A 23,633-nucleotide genomic window follows, 5' to 3' on the forward strand; every position below is an offset into this window, starting at 1 on the left:
CAAAATGGAAGGACAGTGAAACCCAAGTATAAGTGGCATGTTAAATAAGTCGAATTGGGCCTTTCCTGTTTGGCAAGGGACACTAGACTAAGGGGCGATGCGTTCAAGGGAACAGCCACCACGCAGCGGGCGGCCACGCTCCCACGTTGGACTCTAAGCTCCAATAGCAAGGTTCGAAGATCTCTCTCTGACAAGACTCCTCGGGAAGTCGGCCCTAGATAGAGAAGGTCAGTCTACCCAGCTGGCTGAGTAACAGATGAACACCATGAATTGGAAGATGCCACCAAGCCCGTTGACTTGGCCCAATACGACCACTGAACTCACAAATATGGTGAATAGGTTCAAATGTATTGGGTTACTGCAATAACTAAGACATCGCTTGCTTCTTTCTTTGATTTTTTAAATGTGTTTATTTTTGAGGAAGAGAGTGTGAGCAGGGGAGGGTCAGAGAGAGAAGGAGTCACAGGATCCGAAGACAGGCTCCAGGCTCTGAGCTAGCTGTCAGCACAGAACCTGATGCGGGGCTCGAACCAAGGAACCGTGAGATCATGACCTGAGCCAAAGTCGGACACTTAACCGACTGAGCCACCCAGGCGCCCCTAAGACATCATTTCTAAGCTGGCAGAAAGCCAACACTGCCAGAATTCCCTGAATGTTCTCCAGGCCTAAGGATGGACTCACAAGCACTCGCTCCAAATTCCTGCCCGCGCAGCGGGACCCGTACCAGACATTATCCCCTGCAGCTGCTCCTGCCATTCCCTCACCAGGGACCTGACCCTGCTCCTGCCATCCTCAGCACTAGAACCTGCCTCTGTCATCCTCTGTACTGAGACCTAACCCTGATCGTGTCCCTACCATCCCCTGCACAGGGACCTGCCCGGTCCCTGTCATCCTTTGCCCCTGCGCTGGGACCCGACCCTGACCCCTACCATCCCCTGCACTGCGTCTTGTCCTTGCCCTGGGACCTGTCCCAGGACCCGGACAGACTGGGAGACGCTGTAGGGCGCTGCCTCCGCCGGCAGCAGACGCTCAGACCGCGTCAGGGCGGCCCTTAACGGGGTTGCCCCCAACATCCCGCCAAAAACCCCAAAGACTGCCATCCTTCTCAGTTTCCACCTGGCAGAGGCGGCTCGAGGAGTCCAATACAGTTAAAAACTGGTGTAGTCCAATCTCACAGGTGAGTAATCGACGGGAGGGAGATTTTGTAGAGTGAGCCTAAAGATTCTAGCCTACTTAAATTGGCCAGGAAGAGACCCAACGCTAGCTAACCTCGCCGCCAAACGCCTGGAGATGTGGTGACAAGAGACAGCGGAGGCGCGAGGGAGCGAGGCCGCGCGACCAACCGGAGCTGGGCTGGTCCGCCCACTGCCCGGGGCCGCCGCGCTCGCACCCAGAACGCGCCGCGAGTTGTGGCCGGCGCCTTTGTGACGCCATCAGCCCGCGCGCCGCCCCCGCCAGCGGCCGTCGAAATGAGCCGCTTTCTGCGCAGACGCGGCCCCGGGCTGCTCGGCGGCAGCAGCGGCGGCGGCGGGAGGCTGCGGCCGGGTATGGTCCAGCGGGCGCGATGGCCCCCGCCATGCAGCCGGCCGAGCTTCAGTTCGCCCAGCGGCTGGCGTCCCACGAGAAGGACATCCGGGACCGCGCGGTGAAGAAGCTGCGCCAGTACATCAGCGTGAAGACGCAGAGGAAGACAGGTGGGCGCCCGGCGGTCAGCCGCGCCACATGGCGGCCGGGCGGGGGGGGGGAGCCGGGGAGAGCCGGGGAGAGCCGGGGGGCCCGGCGGGAGCGAACTCGCACTCCCGCCGCGGGCCTGTGTGCTTCCTCGCGGGGGGACCGGCTTCCAGCAGGAGCCCGCCTGGTGTGACCGTGGAGGGGCTGCAGCCCGCAGGGGCGAGGTGGTCTGCCGAAAGTCACGGCCAGTGGCGAAGCCGAGGATGGACGAGTCTGTCCGACCCTGAGCCTGTCCCTTGAGTCACCAAACTTAGCCCGGTTCCTTCTACTGTGCTCTCCATTGATGCACGTGTTTATTTGACCCGGCACCTTAGGTGTGGAGTTACAGGAGAATCCCTACTCTCAAAGTTGCACTAGTGAATCGCGGCAGGGGTTGGATAACTGAAATAGAGTTTTACGAGTGCAGGGAAGGGACGGAAAATCAAGGGAAGCGGGAGCTCCGCTACACGGGCTGGTCCAGGGAGGCCTCTGGGGTGACGTTCAGCGGATCCGAACAGAGGCGGGAGAAAAGAGCGAAGCTGCCCTAGGAATGGCTGGAAGGCCAGTTAAGTGAGAGGTGAGGGTGGTACGACTTAAAGTTGGAAAAGTCAGCAATGGCCAGGTCACAGCGGACTTTCTAGTTTGCGGCTTAACTGCAGTGGGGGTGCCGTTGAAGGATTTCACTTACCTGAGCCAAGGTCCATTCTGTAAACCCTTGAGAGTATGCGCGGCGACAGGTGGTGGACGTTTTCAGGTTGTGCTAGGATAAAGTTTGATTTACTGCTGGTACTAATACGTTTGAAGTCTCCTTGACAGAAAAGATATTATCTACTCACATAGTGACTTTCTTAGTTTGCTTTATTTGAAGGAGAAATCACAGAAAGACTACCCAGAGAAAAGAAAATAACAGTTGGATGGGAAGTCTCCTAGAAAGGAATGAGGACCAAATTCCTGACTTCCGTTCTGTTAGGGATCCGTGAGGGATTTCATTTACTCTGATGGTTCCAGGCATCCTAGGACACTGAAGGTCCCTAAGTCTGTCTCTGGAGCAGACCTGGGCACCTCAGACTCAGAGACCCCAAAGCGACTCATTTTCCTCCCCCGAGACCCCAAAGCGACTCATTTTCCTCCCCCTAAAACCTGTTCTCTTCTGCTTCTCCTCTGCCACCTGTGTTCTTGTATCTTAGATGCTATCCCCATTATCTACTCTCTCTAGCTGGACACGTAACGTCCTGGACTCCTCTTCCTGATTCCCCCACCCCGCCCCCTTGTCTCTTGGTTCTACCATCTTTCATCTTCTGACGGCCTCTGCCCTCACTGAAGACCCCCCTCATCTCCCCCAGACCTCTGAACTTGCTTACTTCCTTAGCAGTCTCCTTAACTCTGTTTGCGCCTCTCTTGAACCCATCCCCTGCAAACTAGCCCAGAGTCATCTTCCTAAACCGTTCTGATCACATCACCTCCTTCCCTGGATCTCCAGGTCTGCAGGTAAGGGTCTGGCCTCCCGTTCTCTTCCTACCTGGGCCCCTATGTGACCGCTTCATGCTGGGTCTGCATCGTTTCTCACCTCTCTGCCTTTGCTTCTGTCGTTTCACTCCTGGCATGCAGTTCAGCATCGCCTCCTCCAAAGTGCCTTCCCTCCCATCTCACCCCACCACTCCAGGATTCCAGAATAGCCGGCGGGTCTTCTTGGCGGCACTTAGCTGAGTTGCTGCTTCCTTATCTTTTAGTGTATCATTCTTCCCCCCGACAGTGGAAGCTTCCAGTATGTCTGCTTAGCTGGAAGTAGGAGCACATCCAGGCATGCGCGGGCTCACCTGTATGAACACAAGGACGGAAGAAAGGCAAGATGTAGTAATACGGGCCAAGATGGCCAGACGGAGCCTGTTGCTCAAACCTCTTTGATGAACAGGCTCACAATCTGAAATGCTCAGGGGACACAGGGTTGTGAGGCCAGTGGGGTTACACCGGCGCCCCAGGGGCCTGTCGGGTCAGCGCCCAGCACACTAAGAGTGACTTGGTCCATGCTCTCGTTCACCGCCGTGTCCACATTGCACGGAGCACGCCGGGCATCCAGATGAGGAGCTGCAAGGTGAATGTCGCAGACAGTGGTGACGGGGCAGAATAGAAGGGCCTCTGCCTCCGCTGTGCTGCCGTCAACAGAGGTGCAAGGTAGGAAGTCCCTTGTCCCAACACTTGCTTCTCCTTGGCAGGCTCAGAGTCTGCTGCCTTTTGTCATGGGCATAGTAGAATCTGAAAGTTTACTGATACAAAGAACTGCCCATCAGCAACAGAAGTAGCTTTGTGGAGTTTTTCTTTTTTGTTTCTTGTTTTTAAGTAATATTGACGCCCAGCATGTGGCTCAAACTCATCAACCCCAGGATTGCGAGTCAGATGCTCTACTGACTGAACCAGCAAGGCGCCCTACTAGACTTATAATTTTAAAAACAAATTGAAAATCTTTGTTGTGCTGAAAGCAGCTGAGCGACACTCTGGCGCTCACACGGTGATCCTCGTCCGCGGTTTTGCTCCGGAGAGCTCCTTCCTTTGTGTCTTCAGCAAACACAAAGCACCTACTGCGAGTTGTCACTATTCTTGGGGTGGGGGCAGGGGCAGCGAACAAAAGAGACAAATCCTCCCCCTCCCCCCCCAGTTCTGTTGATTCTGCAACTTTAAACACATTCAACATCTACAGAAACTGGGATCGATCTTAAAGTTAACCTTGTGACTGTCACATTTGCCCTCTTGCTTTCATTTGGTGACACATAAATTAACGGTGCAACTGACAGTTGATGGGGTCTCAGGTATGGTAATGGGGAAGCGTTTCTTCATACTGACAGGTTTGGGTGTCCCTGGACCAAGAAGTGAGGAGAAGTGAGAACTGTGGATGTTCTGACTGGCCCTGGGGACCTCTCCGCCCCCCCCCCCCCCCCCCCCCCCCCCCCCCCCCCCCCCCCCCCCCCGCCCCCCAGCACAGCTCCTGAGCTCACCTCGTGCTGACAGTAGCCGTCAGGCCTTCTCATCTCACAGCCTGTTGGAGTCTACTCAGCCCGCGTCTCACTTCCACATTCGCCTCATTTGTTGTGAAATAACTAAACCTACAGTATTGTTGCCAGAAACTTAGGTGGCATTAAGTTAAAGAAATACAGCCCCCAGCGTGCCCCGGGTGGGTGGGGGGAGCTCAGTTGGTGAAGCGTCTGACTTCAGCTCAGGTCCTGGTTTGTGGATTGGAGTCAGGCTCGGGGCTGACCACTCAGAGCCTGGAGCCTGCTTCCCGTTCTGTGTCTCCCTCTCTCTCTGCCCCTCCTCCACTCACACTCTATGTCTCTCTGCCTCTCGTTTTCTCTCAAAAATAACTAAACATTAAAAATTTTTTTAAAGAAAGAAACAACCCCAAAAAGATCAAAAAGCAATTATGGAAGGAAACTGCTTTGATGCATGTTTCACCCTCAGAGTTTTCACAGAAATTAAATGAACGTTTCTCTGTTTTGCTTTAAATGCTTCAAAAATGGATACTTACAGCTTCCAGTTATGGAATGAAGTCAGGGGAAGAAAAGTGCAGCGCCGAGAGCTTAGGCAGCGAGCGTGTAACGCGTTGCACGAGGGGCACATAGTAGCCGCACTGTGGGGAGCACCCGACCCTGGTGTGACGCTGTGTGTCAGCTGTTCGTCATCCAGGGACATCCGGCTGTGAGTTCGAGCCCCACGTCAGAGGTAGAGATTTCTTAATAAGGTTTGGGGGCACCTGGGTGGCTCGGTCAGTTAATCGTCTGAATCTTGGTTTTGGCTCAGCTCATGATCTCATGGTTCATGGGATCGAGCACCACATCAGGCTCCTCACTGACAGCACAGGACCTGCTTCAGATTTTCCCTCTCTCTCTCTCTCTCTCTCTCTCTCTCTCTCTCTCTCTCTCTCTCTCTCTCTCTTCTCTCTCTCTCTCTCTCTCTGTCTCATCCTGCTCACGTGTATGTGTGCTTGCACCCATGCTTGCTCTCTCTCTCTCTCCCAACAATTAAAAAAGGTTTAAAAACAGTTAAAAAAAAAAAACAACAAAACTAGTGCCTTGTTTTTACCGCCTAAACTCCTGTGTGAAAAGGAGTGATTTGTATACGCGTATTGAAAATACTTGTTTCGAGAGGGAAAAGCGCTCCCGTGGCCTGTGGGCGGAGGACCCGACCCGGCCCGGCACCTGCCCGCGGTGCAGCGCTTCCCTCTCACAAAGTGCTTTTCATCGTGCTTTTCGTGTTGTCCCTGACGGGAGCCCGCACATCTGCAGGTGAGGGACCAGGTGCGGGGCTCGTGGGCAGCTCTCCACCGCAGCACGACCAGGACGTAGCCATCTGGGGCCCCGCCATGGGTCTGTGCCCACCACACTTGCCCCCTCACACAGAAGGAAGCACGTTCACGTCCAACCCCTTTCCCTCCCGCCGTCCAGGCTCTGCAGGCACCCTGTTGCTTGGTCGGAGCCCGCGGTCTCCGTTACACAAACCTCCGGCACGCCACCCTCCGACTCTGACAGGTGCGGGTGGGGCGCAGACACGCGGCCGGTCGCATTTCCGCTCAGGGTCGGTCTGACACACACTGCATCCAGAAGAACTCTCTGGAGATCAACATTCACTGTGATATTTTTAAGTGAAAAGGGCCAGAATTTGGAGTACGTAGAATGTGTGGTGCTCTTCGGGTTATGTGCACACACAGCTATGCGTCTGTGCGTTTCCACGCTGCATCCAAGTATTCCGTCAAAGCACGGGAAGGATCTGGATCGAAAGATGGACATCAGGCAGATCACAGCGGTCCCGCCGGGGTTCGGGAGGCAGCGAACAAGGCACCTTTGATTACATAACTTATGGAGTAATCTACGAATATGAATTTTTTGCAACAGAAATGTGTTTTTATCGAATGAGACTTTTTCAGCTACAACCTGATGGAACGTCCAAGCCAAGCTAGTTTTGAGGGGAAAAGCCGAGCTCAGCTCCCCCAGGTGGGCCACCTCCGCGGGCAGGCCCCCAGCGTGTGGCACAGTGGCTGAGTGGCAGGTGTGGACTGTGGCCCCATCCAGTCAGTGGGAGCGAGCTCCTCTCCTGGAGCCAGAGCAGAAGCCTCTGCAATGAGGTCACCCGTGCGGCCTTGAACCAGCCTCCGTGGCCAAGGCGCGTCACGCTTACTTGGAATAAGCCCCGCTTGCCCACTCCCCTGTGTCCAGCGAGCCCCACCCACACCCCTGGCTCCCCCGCCGAGCCCTGCCTGGAGGGGGCAGCGCTAGAGGGGCTCACGGTACAGCAGAAACGGGGATCCCAGCACCGGGCGAGGTTTGGTCTCGTTTGCTCTTAAGTTTGCTACGGTCGCAGTTTTCTCGTCCCCTTGCAAAGAGTTTTCTACACAAAGAACAGAAACAGCCCACGGCAATACTTTGCTGACCTCACAGGCTACTTGTTTCCTTCGTTTTTATTAATGACTTTTTCCAACACAAGACGCGTCCTCACTCTGCTGCAGCGTCTGTTAACGCCCGGCTGGTGTGTGTGACCTGCCCCCTTCCTCCCGCCACTGAAGCCTTAGGGAGCCGTCCCCGACACCCCCGCTCTTCTCCACGCACCCCGTCACGTGTCTGATAGATGAGGAGTCTTCAGCGTAACCACAGTACCATTATCACGTCTTTTTTTAAAAAACTTCTTTAAATGAAATCTCTAACCTGTTGGGTTTTCCCGTCATCTTCTACACTTTTCGAGGATTCATCAGAGTCCAGGCAAAACACAGTTTGCATTCGGTTGATCTGCGCGCCGTACCTGTCCGTGTTTTTCCTCTTGCAGTTCACTTGCCGCAGAGACTGCGCCATTTGCCTCATGGGGCCTCTCACATTTGGGGTTTTGCTGGCCGCGTCCCATGGTCTCACTTGGCATATTCCTCTCTGCTGTGTTTTCCTGCAAGATGGTAGTAAAGAGTCAGATTTGACCTGGTGTCGCGTTGTGTTGATTTCTGTGAGAATATTGAGCGCCGGGGTGGGCTCTGCCTTTTGCGTCACATCCTGCGTCGAATGGAGAGTTGTGTCTGTGGGCTTCGGGGTCACCGGCCCCGTGTGTCCGTTCCGAAGTTCCACTGTGTGTTTCATTCTGATGCTTTCCCAGCTCCTGGCAATCATTGCCCCAACCCAGACTCCTCAGTCTTCACGTGACAGAACGTAAGCCCCTGAGTGCGGGTGTCTCCAGTCTGGGGACCTAGGGGATCGGTCACTCATACCATAGTTGTGCTGGCAATGAGCAGGCACCGGGGGTGTGGCTGTGCGTAAATCGGGGTGGGGTGGGTGCAGAGTTGTCACGTGGTCTGCCCAACCCCCTAAAGGGAATGTATTTTAGTAAACTTTACTGTAGTTTCTGGTATATATTGGTTTTAAGTGAGAAACTATCATAAAGAATAAAAACATACCATAATAAAATTGTTGATATGGGAAAGGTCTTCAATAACTCGGAAACCAATATCTGTCTTTGTAAATACCTTTAAAGGTACAAAGCTCACTCTGAATATACTAAGTAAACTTCAGTAAATCAGAAGGGCTCTGTGGACCACTTTTTAATTATCTTTTGGTATATTGAAATTATACTGATTCCAAATGTACACGTACTTGTGACCGAAAGACCCTTCCTAGTACCTGCTGGTGAAGTCTTACCGCAGGCCGCTGTGGCACGCACCAAGACTCGAGGGCTGTGTTCGTTCTCCACGCACCGGGGGTCTGCCCTGGACCTGGAAGGCGGCGGGTGACTTGTGGCTTGGTTGGAGGCAGTACAGGGCTTGAAAATGACTCCGCAGGCTACCCAGGTTGATGTCACTTAAAACAGGCTACCATTGCCCAGCAAATGAAAACCACAGCCAGGAGAGGAAGAGCTCAGCCCAGCCTTAAAAAGCTCTCCTTGCAGACACAGCCCAGAGCTCTGCCCGTTTCTGCGGGACACGGATCGTCCTCTCTCGTGGGATCTGCAGGCTTACTCTGTAAGACCGACCGAAGCGTCGGTGTGCAGCTTGAGATGGTAGAACTACAGGGCCTGCGTGTGTCTGTTTCATGCCACAAGGAAGCGTGTGCCTCAAAGCTAAAAAGACGTTTGCGGGTGAAAGAATGAAAATGTGGTGCTGTCGCCGCCTACGAGGCAGCGCGAGGTGCTGGGACAGGAAATGGGAGGACTCTGAAGTAAGAGGTCTGTGCTGTTCTGTCCCCTAGGAGGTTTCAGTCAAGAAGAACTCCTGAAAGTATGGAAAGGGCTCTTCTGCTGCATGTGGGTGCAGGACGACCCGCTCCTCCAGGTAACGCCCCGCCCCCGGCCCTCTGACCGGTGTCGCGGCCCAGGTGGGGGGAAGGGGCCCGCGCACAGAAACAGCTTGCGGTCACCGCCCAGGGTCAGTTGCCCCCCTCTTGTCCATCTAGAAGGGGACACGGCGTCCAAGTCACCTTTTCAAGTAGTGAAGAGTGTGCATAATTAGAGATTTGGTATTTCTCTGTCAGAGTTTCAGAGGCTGGTTCCAGGGTAGGCCTTACGTTACTTCTTACAGTTTCTGTTTCCTCTTCTATCATTCGTAGTCCGTATGGGCACGGCCTGAGGCGGGAGCCTGTGAGCTCCGGGCTCCTTTGTGCCCTGACTTAACGTGGGTGCCGGGACTGGGCAGCCACCTTGCTGGGGCCAGGGTCTCTGTAAAGCAGGCGGTGGCCCCACACCTGACACCCGTCCCTTAAAGTCAGTGGAGACGGCACAGAGGTGCACGTGCTCCTGGGCCCAGGCGCCGGGCAAAAACGGCTTTTCGCTGTCCACAGACCCTTGTTCTGGTGTGTGGCGGCTAGTGGCGGGCGAGCCTTGAGGAACGCTCCCTGAGCCCCTTCGATACAGAGAGGAGCACAGATTTTGTCTGGATTGTAACGTGCAGCTCTGCCACTTCCCCGGGCCGTGCAGTAGTGGCTTTGGTTTGTCGCTTTTACTCCACCGAGCATATTTTGGGTAGGACAGCAGGGCAAAACATTTGTAAGTAACGTTCAGCGCAACAGCCGCCAGCTCTAGTGGAGGAAGAAAACGCGGGCGGGAGCGGCGCTTCCCAGTCGGGAGTGCAGCTGCAGTGGGCGAGGGAGACGCAGGTGTGGGGCGGGGGGGGGCCTGCTCTGTACCCGCGGAGCTTGTGAGCCCGGGGCGGGTCTCCTCCTCGAGCCAGACCACCAAGGCGCCCCCCAGACGAGCCTGCTGCGTGGGAGCAGGGCATGCTCTGCACGTGAGCCCCTTCCCCTGGACGGAACCTGGAGGGGAGCCTTCACCCCCGCTTCCCACCTGCCTCCGAGCGAGCCGAGCACAGGACTTCCTGCCTCCGCACGCACCCCTGAGGAGGGACGGTCCCTGTGCTCCAGGATTGGGGGCTTAGAGTAGACTCTCACTTTAAGGTGTATATGTTTTTTAATGTTTTATTTATTTTTGAGACAGAGACAAAGCGTGAGGGGGGAGGGGCAGAGAGACAGGGAGACATAGAATCTGAAGCAGGCTCCAGCCTCTGAGCTGTCAGCAGAGAGCCCAACACGGGGCTGAACCCATGAACGTGAGATCAAGACCTGAGCCAAAGTCAGAGGCTTAACCGACTGAGCCCCCCAGGCGCCCCTGAGATCTGTGTTTTTGAAGCCGGGACACCACAGCTGGTTTACCTTGTAGGTCATTGGCACTGAAACTAGAGATACTCTCCTACGCCCAGGCAGGACGCACCGCGCCCGCTAACACTCCAGCACTGACGTGACAGGAGGCCCAGACCCCGGCCGTGCGGGGGGGCGAGCGGCTGCGGTGCTGTCCCCGTCCCGGTGCTGTCCCGGTCCCGCTGCTGCCGCCTAGTAATCCCGCTGTCTCTCCCCGACCCCGCCTTTGCAGGAGGAGCTAGCGAACACTATTTCCCAACTCGTCCACGTTGTTAACAACTCAGAGGCCCGTAAGTCAGATGTTTTCATGGCTTTCGAAACTTCCTTGTTCATCGGCTTTGGTTACTTGCCTGGGAAACTAGGCAGTATTGTTCCTTCTCCTTCCTTCAGAGCTCCAGCTTTCCGGGGGGCTCGCTGCATGGGAACATGGGGCTTCAGTGGGCAGGGGGCAGGCGACAAGCCTTCCCTGTGGAAAAGCTGTGATGAGCTCAGATGTCAGCCCTGAGAGAGGGAGGCATCTTGTGCAGCTGAATCATGTGTGATGTCTCAAAGATTTCAAAAAATTGTTCAAGAAGTGAAAATCTCCAGAGCCTCCAGATTCTGAGTGGCGTGCACACTTGCAGGGGCCGTGCCCGTGCGCCGGAGCACCGGGCCGTCCACCTGAAGGCCGGAGCCCGTTACGGGCATCAGTGGTGATGAGCCATAAAGTAACCCCGCTCTCCCGAAAAGAACGCAGGGAGAGGTGAATTATTCCGGAGACGCTCCGGCTTGGCTGACCGAGGCGGAAGAAGACAGTAGAACTGCTGGGGCCTGCCTGGTGCTGCTCAGAGCAGAGCCGCCCTCCGGCCTCAGAGGCCCCAGTCTCTCGCCGGGTCCCCGCCGGGTCCCAGCACACGTCTCCGGTGGAGTATTGTCTAGGTTTCCACTTTCAAGAAAGGGTTGTGCGAAAAGAAGTAAAACAAAAAAAAATCAACAAACGGTTGTTTTTGGATGGAAAAGTGGTAGTTTCATGGCTCAGAAGAGAAAAGTAGAATGTTTTATGAGCGCTCAAACAGCTGACATGGGACAGGAGACACGCACATCACCCAAGGGCTCATCAGAAATCACGGCCTTGGATTAGTTGTTAGGTGTAGGCGGGCAGGACGGCCAGAAGACGTGGCTCAGAGAGTTTTTTATTGTAACAGAGACACGGCCTTGCAGTGGATAAAGAAGAAGGCTCCACAGAGCCTTGTAGTTGAACATGAAGACATTACCAGCGTTCCTGTTTTAATAGGTTCTATTTAAATGTAGAAGAAATGATGGAGCATATTTAATTATTGACCAGATTTCCTAGCTGCCGAAAAATTCTTAGAGAAGTGAATGATAAATAATCCTAGTTGGTTTCTCTCTTACTTTCCTGCTTTATGGTAACACGTGAGCCTGAAAACCGCGTGTTCAAGCCTTTTGCTCACTTGCAGAACAGCTGTTCCTTCAGACCTTCTGGCAAACGATGAATCGAGAGTGGAAGGGGATAGACCGGCCGCGCCTGGGCAAGTACCACATGGTAAGACCTGAGCGCCTGTCCCCCCGTGTGCTGCAGAGGCCGTGCCGGGAAGGGTGTGGCGCAGCGCAGGACAGTGAGAAGGTTGATCCGTGGAGCAGGCGAGCTCCCAGCCTAGGTGGGGTGAGAGGTTATGTGATCGAGGGACGGCGCTGGAGCGTGTGCGGGAAGGCGGCCCTGTTCGCGCTCTCCGCTGTTGGGGATGCGGTTGGGGGTCCTTGGTTAACCGTCTGATGAGGAGGTGCGTGCAGGGCGCCTGGGGGACTCAGTCAGGTCAGCGTCCAACTCTTGATTCCCACTCAGCTCCTGATCTCACGGTGTGTGAGATCGAGCCTCGAGTTGGGCTCTGTGCTGACAGTGTGGAGCCTGCTTGGATTGTCTCTCTCCCCCCCCCCAACCCCCTCAAAACAAACATTTGAAAAAAAGAGAAGGTATATGCAGTTGTCATGACCATATCCTCACTTCGGAGACGCGCTGTGCCGAGTCCACTGGGGTGTTCGTCCTGCGGGCTGGCGTTTCTTTTCCTGTCGTGACAAACGTGCCGTCTGCCTTTAGCTGATCCGTCTGGTCCTGAGGCAGTCCTTTGAAGTTCTGAAGCGAAGTGGCTGGGAAGAAAGGTTGGTACAGGGCTCGGGTAGGCATTTGGCAGCTGGAACACTTGTCGGGGAGCTGTGGTTTTCAAGCCTCTCCGTGAGCGCGCGGATCGCCTGGCCTCCCCTTCCACTGTCTTAGCTACTGTGAGGAGCAGAGCCCCCCGCCGCGGGGGCTCGTCACGCAGCACTTCACGCCGGTTTCGGGGACTGCGGGCCTGTGGCGGCGCGGCGCGAGGACGAGCCCCCGGGGGCTGCCGGCCCCTGCCGCCCACAGAGCCGCGTTTCCTTCTCGCCAGCCGAACCCAGCTCTTCCTTGACGTGCTGATGAGAGAGGTCCTGCGCCCCGAGAGCCGGTCTCCTGATGGAGTGAGGTTTCACTTCATCGGTATTTACCTGGAGGAGCTGTCCAAAGTGGGAGGCAGAGAGGTAAGGCGCAGTCAGACGGCTCCCCTGGCCCCGGCGCTGGGGGGCTGGGGGCCGCGCTGCTCTCGGCGCCCACGCGCCGCCGGTCCTGACCCCCCTCCCCGAGCGGCACTCTGTCCTGAGCAGCGGCAGGACACACGCACGACGTGTGCGCTGAGGATGCTCTGGGGAGGCTCCTTGTAGAACAGTCGAAAGCAGCCCTCGCAGTCCAATGACAGCGCGAGGACGTGCTCGAGGTGTTGATTTTTTAAAAAGCAGGAGGGAAAAACGCGTCCGTGGCGTGCCGTTTCCAACTCTGTTTACGCGTGAGTGGATGGTGCCAGGAGGGAGGCATGTTTCTGACGTGCCGGTGATTCTCTTGAGTTTGGAACTCTCCGACCTGTTTTATTTTTGTGGTTTCATGCTTTTCTGTCACCGTTCTGCCGCGTGCGTTGGTCTTACGGTTTCCGATCCTGTCCGTGTGGAGCACGGCTGTAGGGAAAGGGCGCAGAACGGCGCGGGCTGCTGGGGGGCTTCTCTGGCCGCCGCTCCCTGGTGCCCCAGTGGCTGGACGCCAGCCGGGACCTCTAGACGGCCCGCACCCTGGCCCCGAGCCTCTGGCTGCCTCACGCAGGGTGGAGCCTGGGCGCCGTGGGACGTGTCCTCCGGCACCTCCGTGAAAAGTGCCAATGGCCCCTGCCTCTAGGACCTGTCAGAAAGGGGCAAGGGCTCTTTTTTCCCCTCACGTTTTTCCTATTTTCCTTCTAAATTCCAGCTTTTGGCAGATCAGAATCTCAAGTTCATTGATCCACTCTGCAAAATCGCTGCCAAGACTAAGGAGTAAGTGGGTCTGTGTTTTCTCTGCTTTGATATCCGTCGTGGGCGACGGTGGTAAACTCGGGGGGCGCCACACGAGTCCCCAAAGAGCGTGGGGCAGCCGAGCTCTGAACTTCCCCGGCCAGACTTGGCAGCTTGGAATCCCACCTGGGCTCCGCCGGCTCTGCAGTTTGGCTCCTGGGCCGTAGCGCTGCCTGCTTTGCCCACGGGGCTTCCTGGTGGCCCCGGGGTGTGGCGGGAGGGGGTGGCACTGCAGTGTGGCAGGCGGTCTGGTGGCCGGGAGGGGTGGTGCCGGGTGCCAGGAGGCTTCCCCCCGCCCACCCCTTCGCGGGCCAGGGCCAGGCCCTCCGTCGTAACCAGCTTCTCCTTGCTCCGCTTTCACCCCCAGCCAGACGCTGGTGCAGACCATAGCTAGGGGTGTTCTGGAAGCCATCGTAGGCCAGTCTCCTCTCGAACCTGGAGAGACCCTCGAGGAAGAGACCCCCTGTGCAGGGGAGAGCCAGCTCCCTGAGGAAGAGATGCCTGAGCACGGGGAGGCCTGGAGACAAGCCGTCGGTAAAAAGAAGACCGGTAAGGGAATTTCTACAACTAGTCTTTTTTTTACACAAAGTCTCATCAGATGAGCGCTTTTTGGTACCTTTGTTGGGGCCTCGCTGACTGCACCTGGAGGTCACCGCAGGGGGCTCGGCCGTGTTCCTCCCTGCCCCGAGAAAGGAGGCCGAGCTGCACGGGACGCCGGCCCCTGCCCAGGAGCTCTCCGTGGCGCACGTGCCTTCTGGGACACCGGCTCCCTCGAGGGTTCTGCGCTGTGGTGCTCTTCCTTGGGCTTTTGCTTGTTTTTGTTGTTTTGGGTTTTTTGATTTCGGAAAACATCCCGATGTTGACTTGCCTGACCCCAGCCCCTCCGGGGCTCCTCCTCTCGCTGCGGGTGCCGCCGTGTGGGGCCCTGGTGCCCCGCGAACGGCTCCTGCGTCTGTGGCGGCTGCGTGGGGAGCGTGCATTTCGAGTTGCAGCCCATCCAGCCTGGCGGTGGCTCACGGCATCTCAGACGCAGCGTTGGAATGGTATATAGCCGTGAAAAAGCAAAGATTTCAAAACGTAATGGCCAGAGGAAACGTAATTTACACATTTTTTTTTAATAACACGACACCAAGCTCTGTGCAAGGAGCCACGTTTGTTTTTAACATCGTGCCTTTAAAAATCTGGAAAGAGGGGCACTTGGCGGCTCAGTTGGTTAGGCTTTCGACTCTTGATTTCAGCTCAGGTCATGATCTCACGGTTCGTGGGTTTGAGCCCCGTGTCAGACTCCACACTCAGCGCAGGACCTGCTTGGGATTCTCTCTCTCCCTCTCTGCCCGACCCTGCTCCAGCTCCCTTGCTCTGTCTCAAAATAAATAAATAAGCTTTAAAAAACTAACGAAAAATGAAAATAAGTCCGGAAAGTTACCAAAACGGCAATAGTTGGTCGCGCATGGCAGTTACAGGTGACTTGTTTTCTCTGTACTTTTATCTGTTGTAGGTTTTCTACAGTGACCATGTATTATTTTTTCACCAGAAAAATCATTATCTTAAAATGAAAGAAGAAAAGCTCTGATCTTAAATTCCATGCAGGTCACAGAACTAGCCAGATGGCTTTGCACAGGTGTCATGTGGCCGGGAGCTGTCGGGCTCACCCCTGCACACCACGTCTGTCTGAACTAGAGACGCTCTCCCAGCCTCGTCTGCCCTGCTCTCTTCTCCCTCTAGTGAACTCACAGGATTTGAAAAACTGTGAGCTTTATTCTTTAAATGCTATGAGTTATGTTGGTATTAACTTATGTCTCCTGCTGCGGCTCTGTGAGAAATTAGCCTGTTAACTGTCTAGATTTCTTTTTTTAATTTTTTTTAATGTTTTATTTTTTTGAGAGAGAAAGTCAGTGTGAGCAGGGGAGGGTCAGAGAGAGAGAGGGAGACACAGAATCCGAAGCAGACTCCAGGCTCTGAGCTGTCAGCACAGAGCCCAACGCGGGGCTCGAACCACAAACCATGAGATCGTGACCTGAGCTGAAACCGGACGCCCAACGGACTGAGCCGCCCAGGCGCCCCGATTATCTGGATTTTTGCCACAGCCTCAAGATTGACCCCTAGGCCTCGGGCCAGGGGCACAGAGGACGGCCGACAGTTGGTGGTGTAACGAAAAGGCGGAATGTGTGGTTTCTCCCGGGTTTTCTGTAACGGGACTCTCGGGGGGGGGGGGGGGGTCATACATGTCTTTGCGGGGCTTCTCTGCAAGGAGACGCCAAGTGAGCCGGCAGCTCCTGGGAAGTGGCCGCTGCCCCGAGTCTGCAGGTCTGTCTGGGTATGTCTTAACAGCGCCGGGCACGGAGCACTCTGGACCGGACGGGCGCCCGGAGGACGCAGGGCCCCTGCTCCAGGTCAGTGCGATGCGGGTTTGCTGCGTGGTGGCCTGGCCGGGGAGGGGGGTGGCAGGGAGTGCAGTCAGGGCCAGAGCTCATCATCCCGCCCCACCCCAGGCCTGGGTGTGAGGCCGTCTTTAATCCCTCCCTCGCTGACGGCACCTTCCACTCGGGAGCTGCTTGGAGACAGAAATTTAAAAGCGGCAGGATTTTGACCTTGGCTTGAGCGGTCGGGGTCTGTCCCACCCGCACAGCAGAGCCGGCTCCGCGTTCTCCCACAAGGTCGGGCGCCCGGGCTCCCCGGCGGGAGTTGGGACGCCTGGACTGAAGTTGCAGAGCGGCCCACGCCGGGCAGACGTTAAGTGGCGCGTTTTACCCTTGGGGTCTTGGTGTTTGTTTAAAAACATAAATAAATAGAGCAGATAAAGAATAGTTTCCCCAAGAAGAAACAAATTTCTCAAAGATACCTTGTAACCTTTCGGTCGCGGAGTCTTGGCACTTGCCCGTGCGGGCCGTCTTCCCGCTGGGCGCTTCTGGAGCCCCGCGCCGCGCTCTCCTTACCTGTGGGCGTGGCGCCCCCGGTCGGCGGGCCGGCTGCGGGCTCACGGCCCGTTGTTCTCACAGTTCGACTACAAGGCGGTTGCTGACCGACTCCTGGAAATCACCCGCAGGAGGAACACCCCCCCCTTCAACAGGAAGCGTCTCTGCAAACTCATCAAGAAGTGAGTGACGGGGTGCTCCCTCGACGCCCCCGGCCCCCGCATGTACGTCTTGGGTAGAGGGTGCCCCCGCACACGATGCCCTACGGCCCCAGAGCCCCTCTCCCAGACCGCGTCCTAAGGGCGTCATGGACGTTGATGGAGCCAGAAGTCACAGCACGAGGGGCTGCTCCGGTGTTGGCGAGGCAGCAGGGGTGTCACGAACCCCTCCCTCAGCCTCCCTGCAGCTAGGCCGCGTGTGTTCGTGGGCGCCACTGCGGCGTTCCCACAGTTGGGCACGGGGCACCGTGGCATATTGTGGTTGGCAACAAGGGGGCAGCCGAGGCTCGCTCTGAGGCGCCGTAGGACGGCCTCTGTCGCTCCCCACCTCACAGATGGGCCGGCGGGACATAGGGCAGGTGACTGGTTTGCCTGAGGTCACGGCTCCCAGGTGGCGGGGCTAGTCTCAGACCTGCTGTCTGCCTCCTCCCTGACGCTCGGCCCCTGGAGTCCTTGGCCCCCACCAGCCACATGGCCCCCTGCCCTTCCCTGTGTTCTGACCCCAGAGCTGGGCGGGGCATGCTCTCCTCCAGGCGAACCCAGAGGAGAAGGAGCAGCCTCCCCCTGAGGAAGGACGTTTCCGTCTCTTGGGCTTTGTGTGAACGGACCAAGACAGGATCTCTGGGGCACCATGTCCTGATGTCAGTGTGAATCGTGGGCCTTGGCCTCACACTGGGTTCCGTGGCCACCCCTTCTATGAGAAGGGAGTGAGCCAACACATCCAAGCAGCACATTCTAAACGTGTCTGCGGGGCACAGGGGGACAGGTTCTCGGAACTTCTCTGATTCTTTTTCAGGTTTCAGGATCTCTCCGAAGGTGAGGAGGCCCAGGGGCCACAGCCGACCACGTGGCGGGGGCAAGGCCCCGGTGAGGCCCCATGGCACGTGCTGAAACAGAGGCCTGAGAGGCGCTGGCCAGGAACACGAGAAATAGCAGCCTTTCCCTGTGAAAGGTGTCAGCTGAGCAGAGCCCTTCGGGAGCTGCCGTGTCCAGCCTCTGCTGGCCACCCCACTTTCCCATCCTGGGACCCCATCGGGGCCAGACGGAGGGGCGGGGGGGCATCGTTGTCTTAGGGGAAGGATTTCCCATGGTCAAGGAAGGTTCCAGTTTGATTCCTTAGGAGGAAGGGAAGTTCACCTCTCAGGGCCCCTTTCCTTCGTTGCTGTGGTCAGCTGTGCCCCTGAGGCAAAGCTGTGGTCCACGGGGACCGTGAGCGAGCCGGCAGCTCCCTGCCCCTACATGTGCCTGGGCGGTCGGCGGCAGGTTTGGGCTGGAAGATGGTGGGGAGCCCCGATGGGCTTGTGAGACTCTGGTGGGGGATCTGCCCCCTCTCCGTGTGAGGTGGGGATGGTGGGGACCGTCTCTGCAAGCTGTAACCACAGCGCCTTTGGTGTCCAGCAGGCAGCATAACCCAGCTCAGTTTTGCTGAGGACACTTCTGTTGATGAAGATGACCAAACTCTCAACACAGGAAAGCACAGGAAAAAAGCAAATAAACTTTTAGAGAAAACCAAACCAGAGAAAGAGAGAGGTGAGCCCCGAGCTTCCGTGGACGTGGGATGGGGGGAGGACACGGCAGCCCAGACAGAGCCGGGGGGCCAGGACTCCTGGGGAGGGGGAGGCGTGGGGTAGCTGTCTCCCCACGTCGGGCACCTGGGTATCGGCATGTGTCTCCAGGAAACAAGTCGTCCCTTGCTGAGGAAGAGGAGAGCAAAGGCAGCGTTCCGAAGAGAAAAAGGAAAAAGAGGAAGAAGGCCCATCTGCAGCCGGCACATGTAGGGTCGGGGGCCCAGGCCCCGCGCCTAGAACAGAATGGGGACGGGGAGACGGAGGGAAGAGCCCTGGAGATGCCTGCGGCCGAGCAGGGGGCACCTGCAGCCCCTCGCCCCCAGGAGCAGGGCGTTTCGGGGCCCGCCCCTGCGCACAGGAAGCGGAAACGACCGAGGAAGAGGAGCCTAAGGGGCCAGGGCGAGAGCACGGAGTCCACGTCGCCACAGCCTCTGGACGGTGCGGCCCTCGCCAGCGGAGCCCCCGTCCACAAGAGGAAGAGGACGCTCGGGGCCCTCCCGGTCAACGGCAGCGGCCCCCCCACGCTGGCCTGGCCCCCACCCCAGCAGGAGGGCCGGCCATCCGGCCTGCCTGCGGCCAAGAGACTGAAGAAAAAGAACAGAGAGCCCAGCAGCCTTGACCTTTACAGCCCATCCCACCAGAAAGCCGCCATCTTGAAAAAGAGGAAGAAAATGAAAGAGATGTGTCACTTGGTGGAGCGCAGCGGCGTGCTGAAGTCCGAAGCCAGGCTCGTCCAGGCCCTGGTAAGGCAGCGGGCCCCGGCGGTGCTGGCCCTGGCCCCCACGCAGCCCCCGTCTGCGGCCCACGATTGGGGGGGGGCACCTGGGGGACAGGTCCAACCTTGGGACTGAGGGGCAGTCCTGTCTTTGAGGAAATACAGACAACTCTTGGTGGCCCTCGCCATCGCCTCCCAGGCTGCAGGAGGGTGGACGCCAGGCCAGGTGGGCGCTGCTGCCCTGCAGGGCAAGCAGGAAAGACGGCAGCGCTGTCAGATGCAGGTCCCCTTTCTCATCATCAGGTCCTGGCCAGGCCTCAGGCCCTGTTGGCAACAGAGACAGCCCAGAGTTTTCTTCTCGTTTGCTCTTTAACGACGCGGCGGTCTCGGCTTGCACTCGGTCAGCGAGCGCGAGCAGTCGGGCTCTGGGCAGCGTCGGTACCAGCGACGGCACGGTTCCACGGGGACACAGCCATGCGGTCATGTGTGGGCCGCTCCAGGGTAGCCTCTCACCTCGGCGGCAGTGGCAGAGCCTTGTGAGCCACAGGCCCTTCCAGAACAGGCCAGGGAGCACGCCCCGCGCTCCTCCTTGGGGGCACTGTCACCTCAAGCTTGTGTGGGTTGGGTTACGCACTGATCCAAGGCCGATGGCATCTCCGCGGTTACGATAGCTTGTGGTCACAACATGTCTTAGCTCGGGAAGCCCTCAGAACTCTCCGCCGGGCGCCAGGAAGCCTCTTCTCACCGTTGACCTCTCCCTGACCAGCTCTGTCACTTGCATTGCCGTCCCTTGGCCCTTCACACACCTCATTTGCTGCCCTTCCTTCGCTGAGTTTGCAGAGAGGTCTCGGAGTCTCATTTCTCAGGCCCTTGGCAACCTCTCTTAGGATTAGAACTATTGCCAAGTAAGCCACGGGTCATGGGAGGTTCTCCTCCCAAAAGGGGCCCCGTGTGTCTGCCAGTGGGGCCGAAGTTTCTCGAGAGAGGTCCCCTGGGTCTGCCCCTCGCTTGCAGTACTGTGGGTTCTGAGGGACGGCAGCCCACTCCCCAGCTAGGAACACCCCAGACCTGGCGGGCTTCCCAGACCCCCGGGACCCCAGAGGTAGAGCGGGGCCCTTGCTGTGGGCCCTGCTCAGTGGTCAGACACGCAGTGCACTTCCGTACCTGCCTGTGAACGGCCCACAGGCCCTAACAAGATGTCACCCTTGCCCTTCCTTACCAAGCTTCCAATGGACAACGACATCCCCGATCAGAAAGGAGAAAACGGGGGCACCTGGGTGGTTCAGTCACTTACGTGTCCAGCTCTTGGTTTCAGCTCAGGTCATCATCTCCTGGTTCACGAGTTCAAGCCCCATGTTGGGCTCTGCACTGATAGGGTGGCTCCTGCTTGGGATTCCCTCTGTCTCTTGCTCTGCCCTTCCTCTGTGTGCTCGCTCACTCTCTCTCAAAACGAACAAACTTTAAAAATACATATATGAGAAAGTGCATTATTATCAGGTGGCCTTTGAAAGGCAGAAGTCCGCAGAACAGGGAGCCTAAGTTTGAAGATCCATAAAGAGGGTTTCTTGGGGTTGAGAGGCTAGGAGCCCCCTTCCCGTTGGCCCGGCGCGTGGGAGGGAGGCCGCCATGCGTGCGTGAACGTGCGCCCTGCCAAGTGGAAGAGCTGCTTGTGCACCTGCTGCCGGAAGCCGGGGCGGGGGGGGGGGGGGGTGTCTGTGCTGCAGGTGCTACGTCCTCTGGGCCCCGCCTGGCTGTGTGTGCACCCCCACCCCCGAACCACTTCACCTCCTTGTGCCTCGGTGTGACCTCTCCTCTCGCCCCTCCCTCCCAGGGCGGTGGGGGGACTTTGAGCGCCTCGAAGAAGCAGCAGCTGAGGACGGAGAGTGACTTTGTGAGGTTCAACACCCCCTTCCTGCCGAAGCCCCTGTTCTTCAGAAAAGCCAAGGGCGGTGCCACCGTCACCTGTGTGCGCCCTGCCGGGCAGGTATGGGAGCTCAACCCGGCGCGCTGCCCCGCACAGCCCGTTCCCGTCCGAAGGCCGTGCAGGGGGTTCTGGGCACTGGGCCTCTGCTTCTGCCCACAGCCTCTGCTTCTGCCCACGGCCCCTGGGGTCCTGTTCAAGGAGCCCGGGTCTGCTGGCAGAGGGCCAGGATGGCCCCGGGGGCTTTTCTGCTGGTGACCTGGGAGGGACCTGCAGGTGCAATGGTGACACCTCATCTTAGAATCCACAGAACAGGCCTGGAGGACGGGAGGAGGAGGGGACGAGGGTCCCTGCCTGCGACCTGGGGGCGGTCAGGGCTGGGGAAGGAGCGGGGGGGGGGGGGGGGGGGGGGGGGGGGCGCGGGGGGGGGGGGGGGGGGGGGGGGGGGGGGGGGGGGGGGGGGGGGGGGGGGGGGGGGGCAGGGCAGAGACGCCGTGAGTGGCCTTGAACCGGCAGAGGGACGACTGCCCGGGGTAGTGGTCACTGGTAGGGTGTCCGGGGCGCACAGGGGACAGGCTCCTCTGGCGTTTACGGGGTGGGGCGGGGTCACGGGATCCGCACAGAGACCGGCTGCTTCATCGTGCGGAGCGGCTCCACGCCCGGGGACATGTCAAGCAAGAAACCACTTGCTTAATCCTGACACGTCGCCGGGACATCCAGATGAGTCCGTGAGACGCTGGGAAGCGCGGCCGCCCCTGTGACAGCCCGTCCCGGCGCGAGGTCCCGGGCGCTGAAACACCCTGAGCGGGCATCCTCGCAGCCTTGACGTGGCAGCTGCTTCCTGTCACGGAGAGTTTCAGACACCACCGTGCTCCCCTGGGCTCCCCAGCGCGGCACGCGGCCACCGTGTGGCCGGAGAGGGAGGTCTCACCGTGTCAAACTCCCCTTTGCCCTCCCTTTGCAGCGAGACAAGGCGCCCTCGAGCTCCAAGAAGGTCACCTTCGGGCTGAACAGAAACATGACCGCGGGTGAGTGTGGGGCGCGTCTCCCGGGGCCTCTGGAAGGAGGCCGTGTCCCTGAGCCCGCCCGCCCCGACACATCAGACCCTCGGCGCCTGGGGGACGCCTGACGGCCCTCCGGCCATTGCTGCCTCTGGAGTCACCTGCCCGAGAGGAGGCGGGAGAAGAGGGTCATCCGATGGCTTTTAGTGTCAGTACTGCTCACCACTTTGGTTTGGTTCGACAGAAACCAAATGTTTTGAAAGTGTCATGAGTTTAAGACCTGACTCTTCATGGGAACCATGAGCACACGCGTGTGGGGCGGGGGACCATGCGGGGAGCCTCGTCCCGGGAGCTGGCACGCAGGAGTGGCCGTCTCCTGGGCAGAAAGGCTCTTTCTGCAGCCGCTTGAGCCTCGGGTCCATCAGTGTTCTGCTGCACCCCGCTGCCAGGGTCAGGGTCAGAGCCTGGCCCACCGTGCCCCATCCCCAGGGTCAGGGTCAAGGCCACTCGGTCTTCACTAGCTCCCATGAAGCAGCCTCCATAGGGGCTCCCAGCCCGCTGTTTGCAGGGTCTTGCGCCGGGGCCAGGGAGGGGCGGCCCAGCTCCGAGGGGCCACTGGCAGTGCCCGGTGGTGGTGGCACCCACGTGGGACACTGCCAGGGCAGGTGGGTGGGACGCAGAGACAGGCCCTGGTAAGGCATGGTTGTGCTTTCACCCGCTGCAGAGTTCAAGAAGACGGACAAGAGTATCCTGGTCAGCCCCACGGGCCCCTCCAGGGTGGCCTTCAACCCTGAGCAGAGGCCTCTCCACGGCGTGCTCAAGACCCCCGCCAGCTCGCCCGCCGGCAGCCCCCTGGGAGCCAGGAAGCCGCTGACGGCCTCGCCGAAGAGAAGGCCCACGGCTACGGACTTTTTCTAGGGCGCCGCTGAGGCCTTCGAGACGGGTTTTGTACGGATGTTCTATAACTTATGACTCAAAGAAGGTGGGCCGTTTTCTGTCTTATAAACCGCCGTGGATCGTGCGAACGGGGCTGTGAGCGGGAGCTGCCAGGACTCCGTCCCTTCGGCGGCGTCTTGGGGGTCGCTTGGCTACAAATGCCGTCGGTGCGTGAGTTCTCCCCCTGCCAGTGCAGGCACTGAGCCCCGTGACCCACTCCGCCCTGATGCTGGGCTGGGGGGGTGAGGGGGCTGAGGGGATGTCCTGGTCAGCTGACCGCTTGGAAGCTGGGTGCCCAGCTCCGCGTCTGCCGAGTGGGGCCGGCTTCCGGGGGCTCTCTGCCTGGCGGGTGTCTGGCAGGCTGTGTCGGGCTTGTCCCCAGTCAGCAGTTCGGTGATAGTTTCTCTCTGGGTGCCCGCGGGGGGTGGGGGGGGGTGTGGGGGGGAACCTGCAGTGGGGGCTGGGAGAGCAGAGCCTCCGTCCTCCAGGCGCCGCTTTCCGCCCGGGCCTTGTCTCCTTCCCTGTGTTCCTACCTCTCAGGCCAGCCCGAAGTGTCCTCACCGGGGAGCGCCCTGAGCACCGCCTTCCTGCAGGCCGCGTGCTCGGTC

The 23,633-nt window shown here is 58.5% G+C and overlaps 1 protein-coding gene across 4 annotated transcripts; it reads left to right on the forward strand.

Moving 5' to 3' along the window:
• The first annotated feature begins 1,477 nt into the window (after positions 1-1,477).
• Positions 1,478-23,070, forward strand: RRP1B (ribosomal RNA processing 1B). Of its 4 annotated transcripts, none has more exons than XM_029938846.1 (16): positions 1,478-1,694; positions 8,919-9,001; positions 10,591-10,648; positions 11,816-11,901; positions 12,454-12,515; positions 12,788-12,917; positions 13,669-13,733; positions 14,119-14,300; positions 16,083-16,144; positions 16,751-16,848; positions 17,681-17,751; positions 18,283-18,414; positions 18,561-19,195; positions 20,999-21,151; positions 22,053-22,116; positions 22,814-23,070. In XM_029938846.1, the coding sequence occupies exons 1-16, from the start codon at positions 1,565-1,567 to the stop codon at positions 23,005-23,007; spliced, it is 2,205 nt and encodes a 734-aa protein (XP_029794706.1). In that variant the 5' UTR covers positions 1,478-1,564; the 3' UTR covers positions 23,008-23,070. The 4 variants fall into 4 exon arrangements, with proteins under 4 accessions (XP_029794706.1, XP_029794707.1, XP_029794708.1 ...); XM_029938847.1 differs by having other exon boundaries at positions 18,286-18,414; XM_029938848.1 differs by having other exon boundaries at positions 17,681-17,700.
• Positions 23,071-23,633: the final 563 nt, after the last annotated feature.

This window comes from Suricata suricatta, chromosome 5 (assembly GCF_006229205.1).
Source record: "Suricata suricatta isolate VVHF042 chromosome 5, meerkat_22Aug2017_6uvM2_HiC, whole genome shotgun sequence".
NCBI lineage: Eukaryota > Metazoa > Chordata > Mammalia > Carnivora > Herpestidae > Suricata > Suricata suricatta.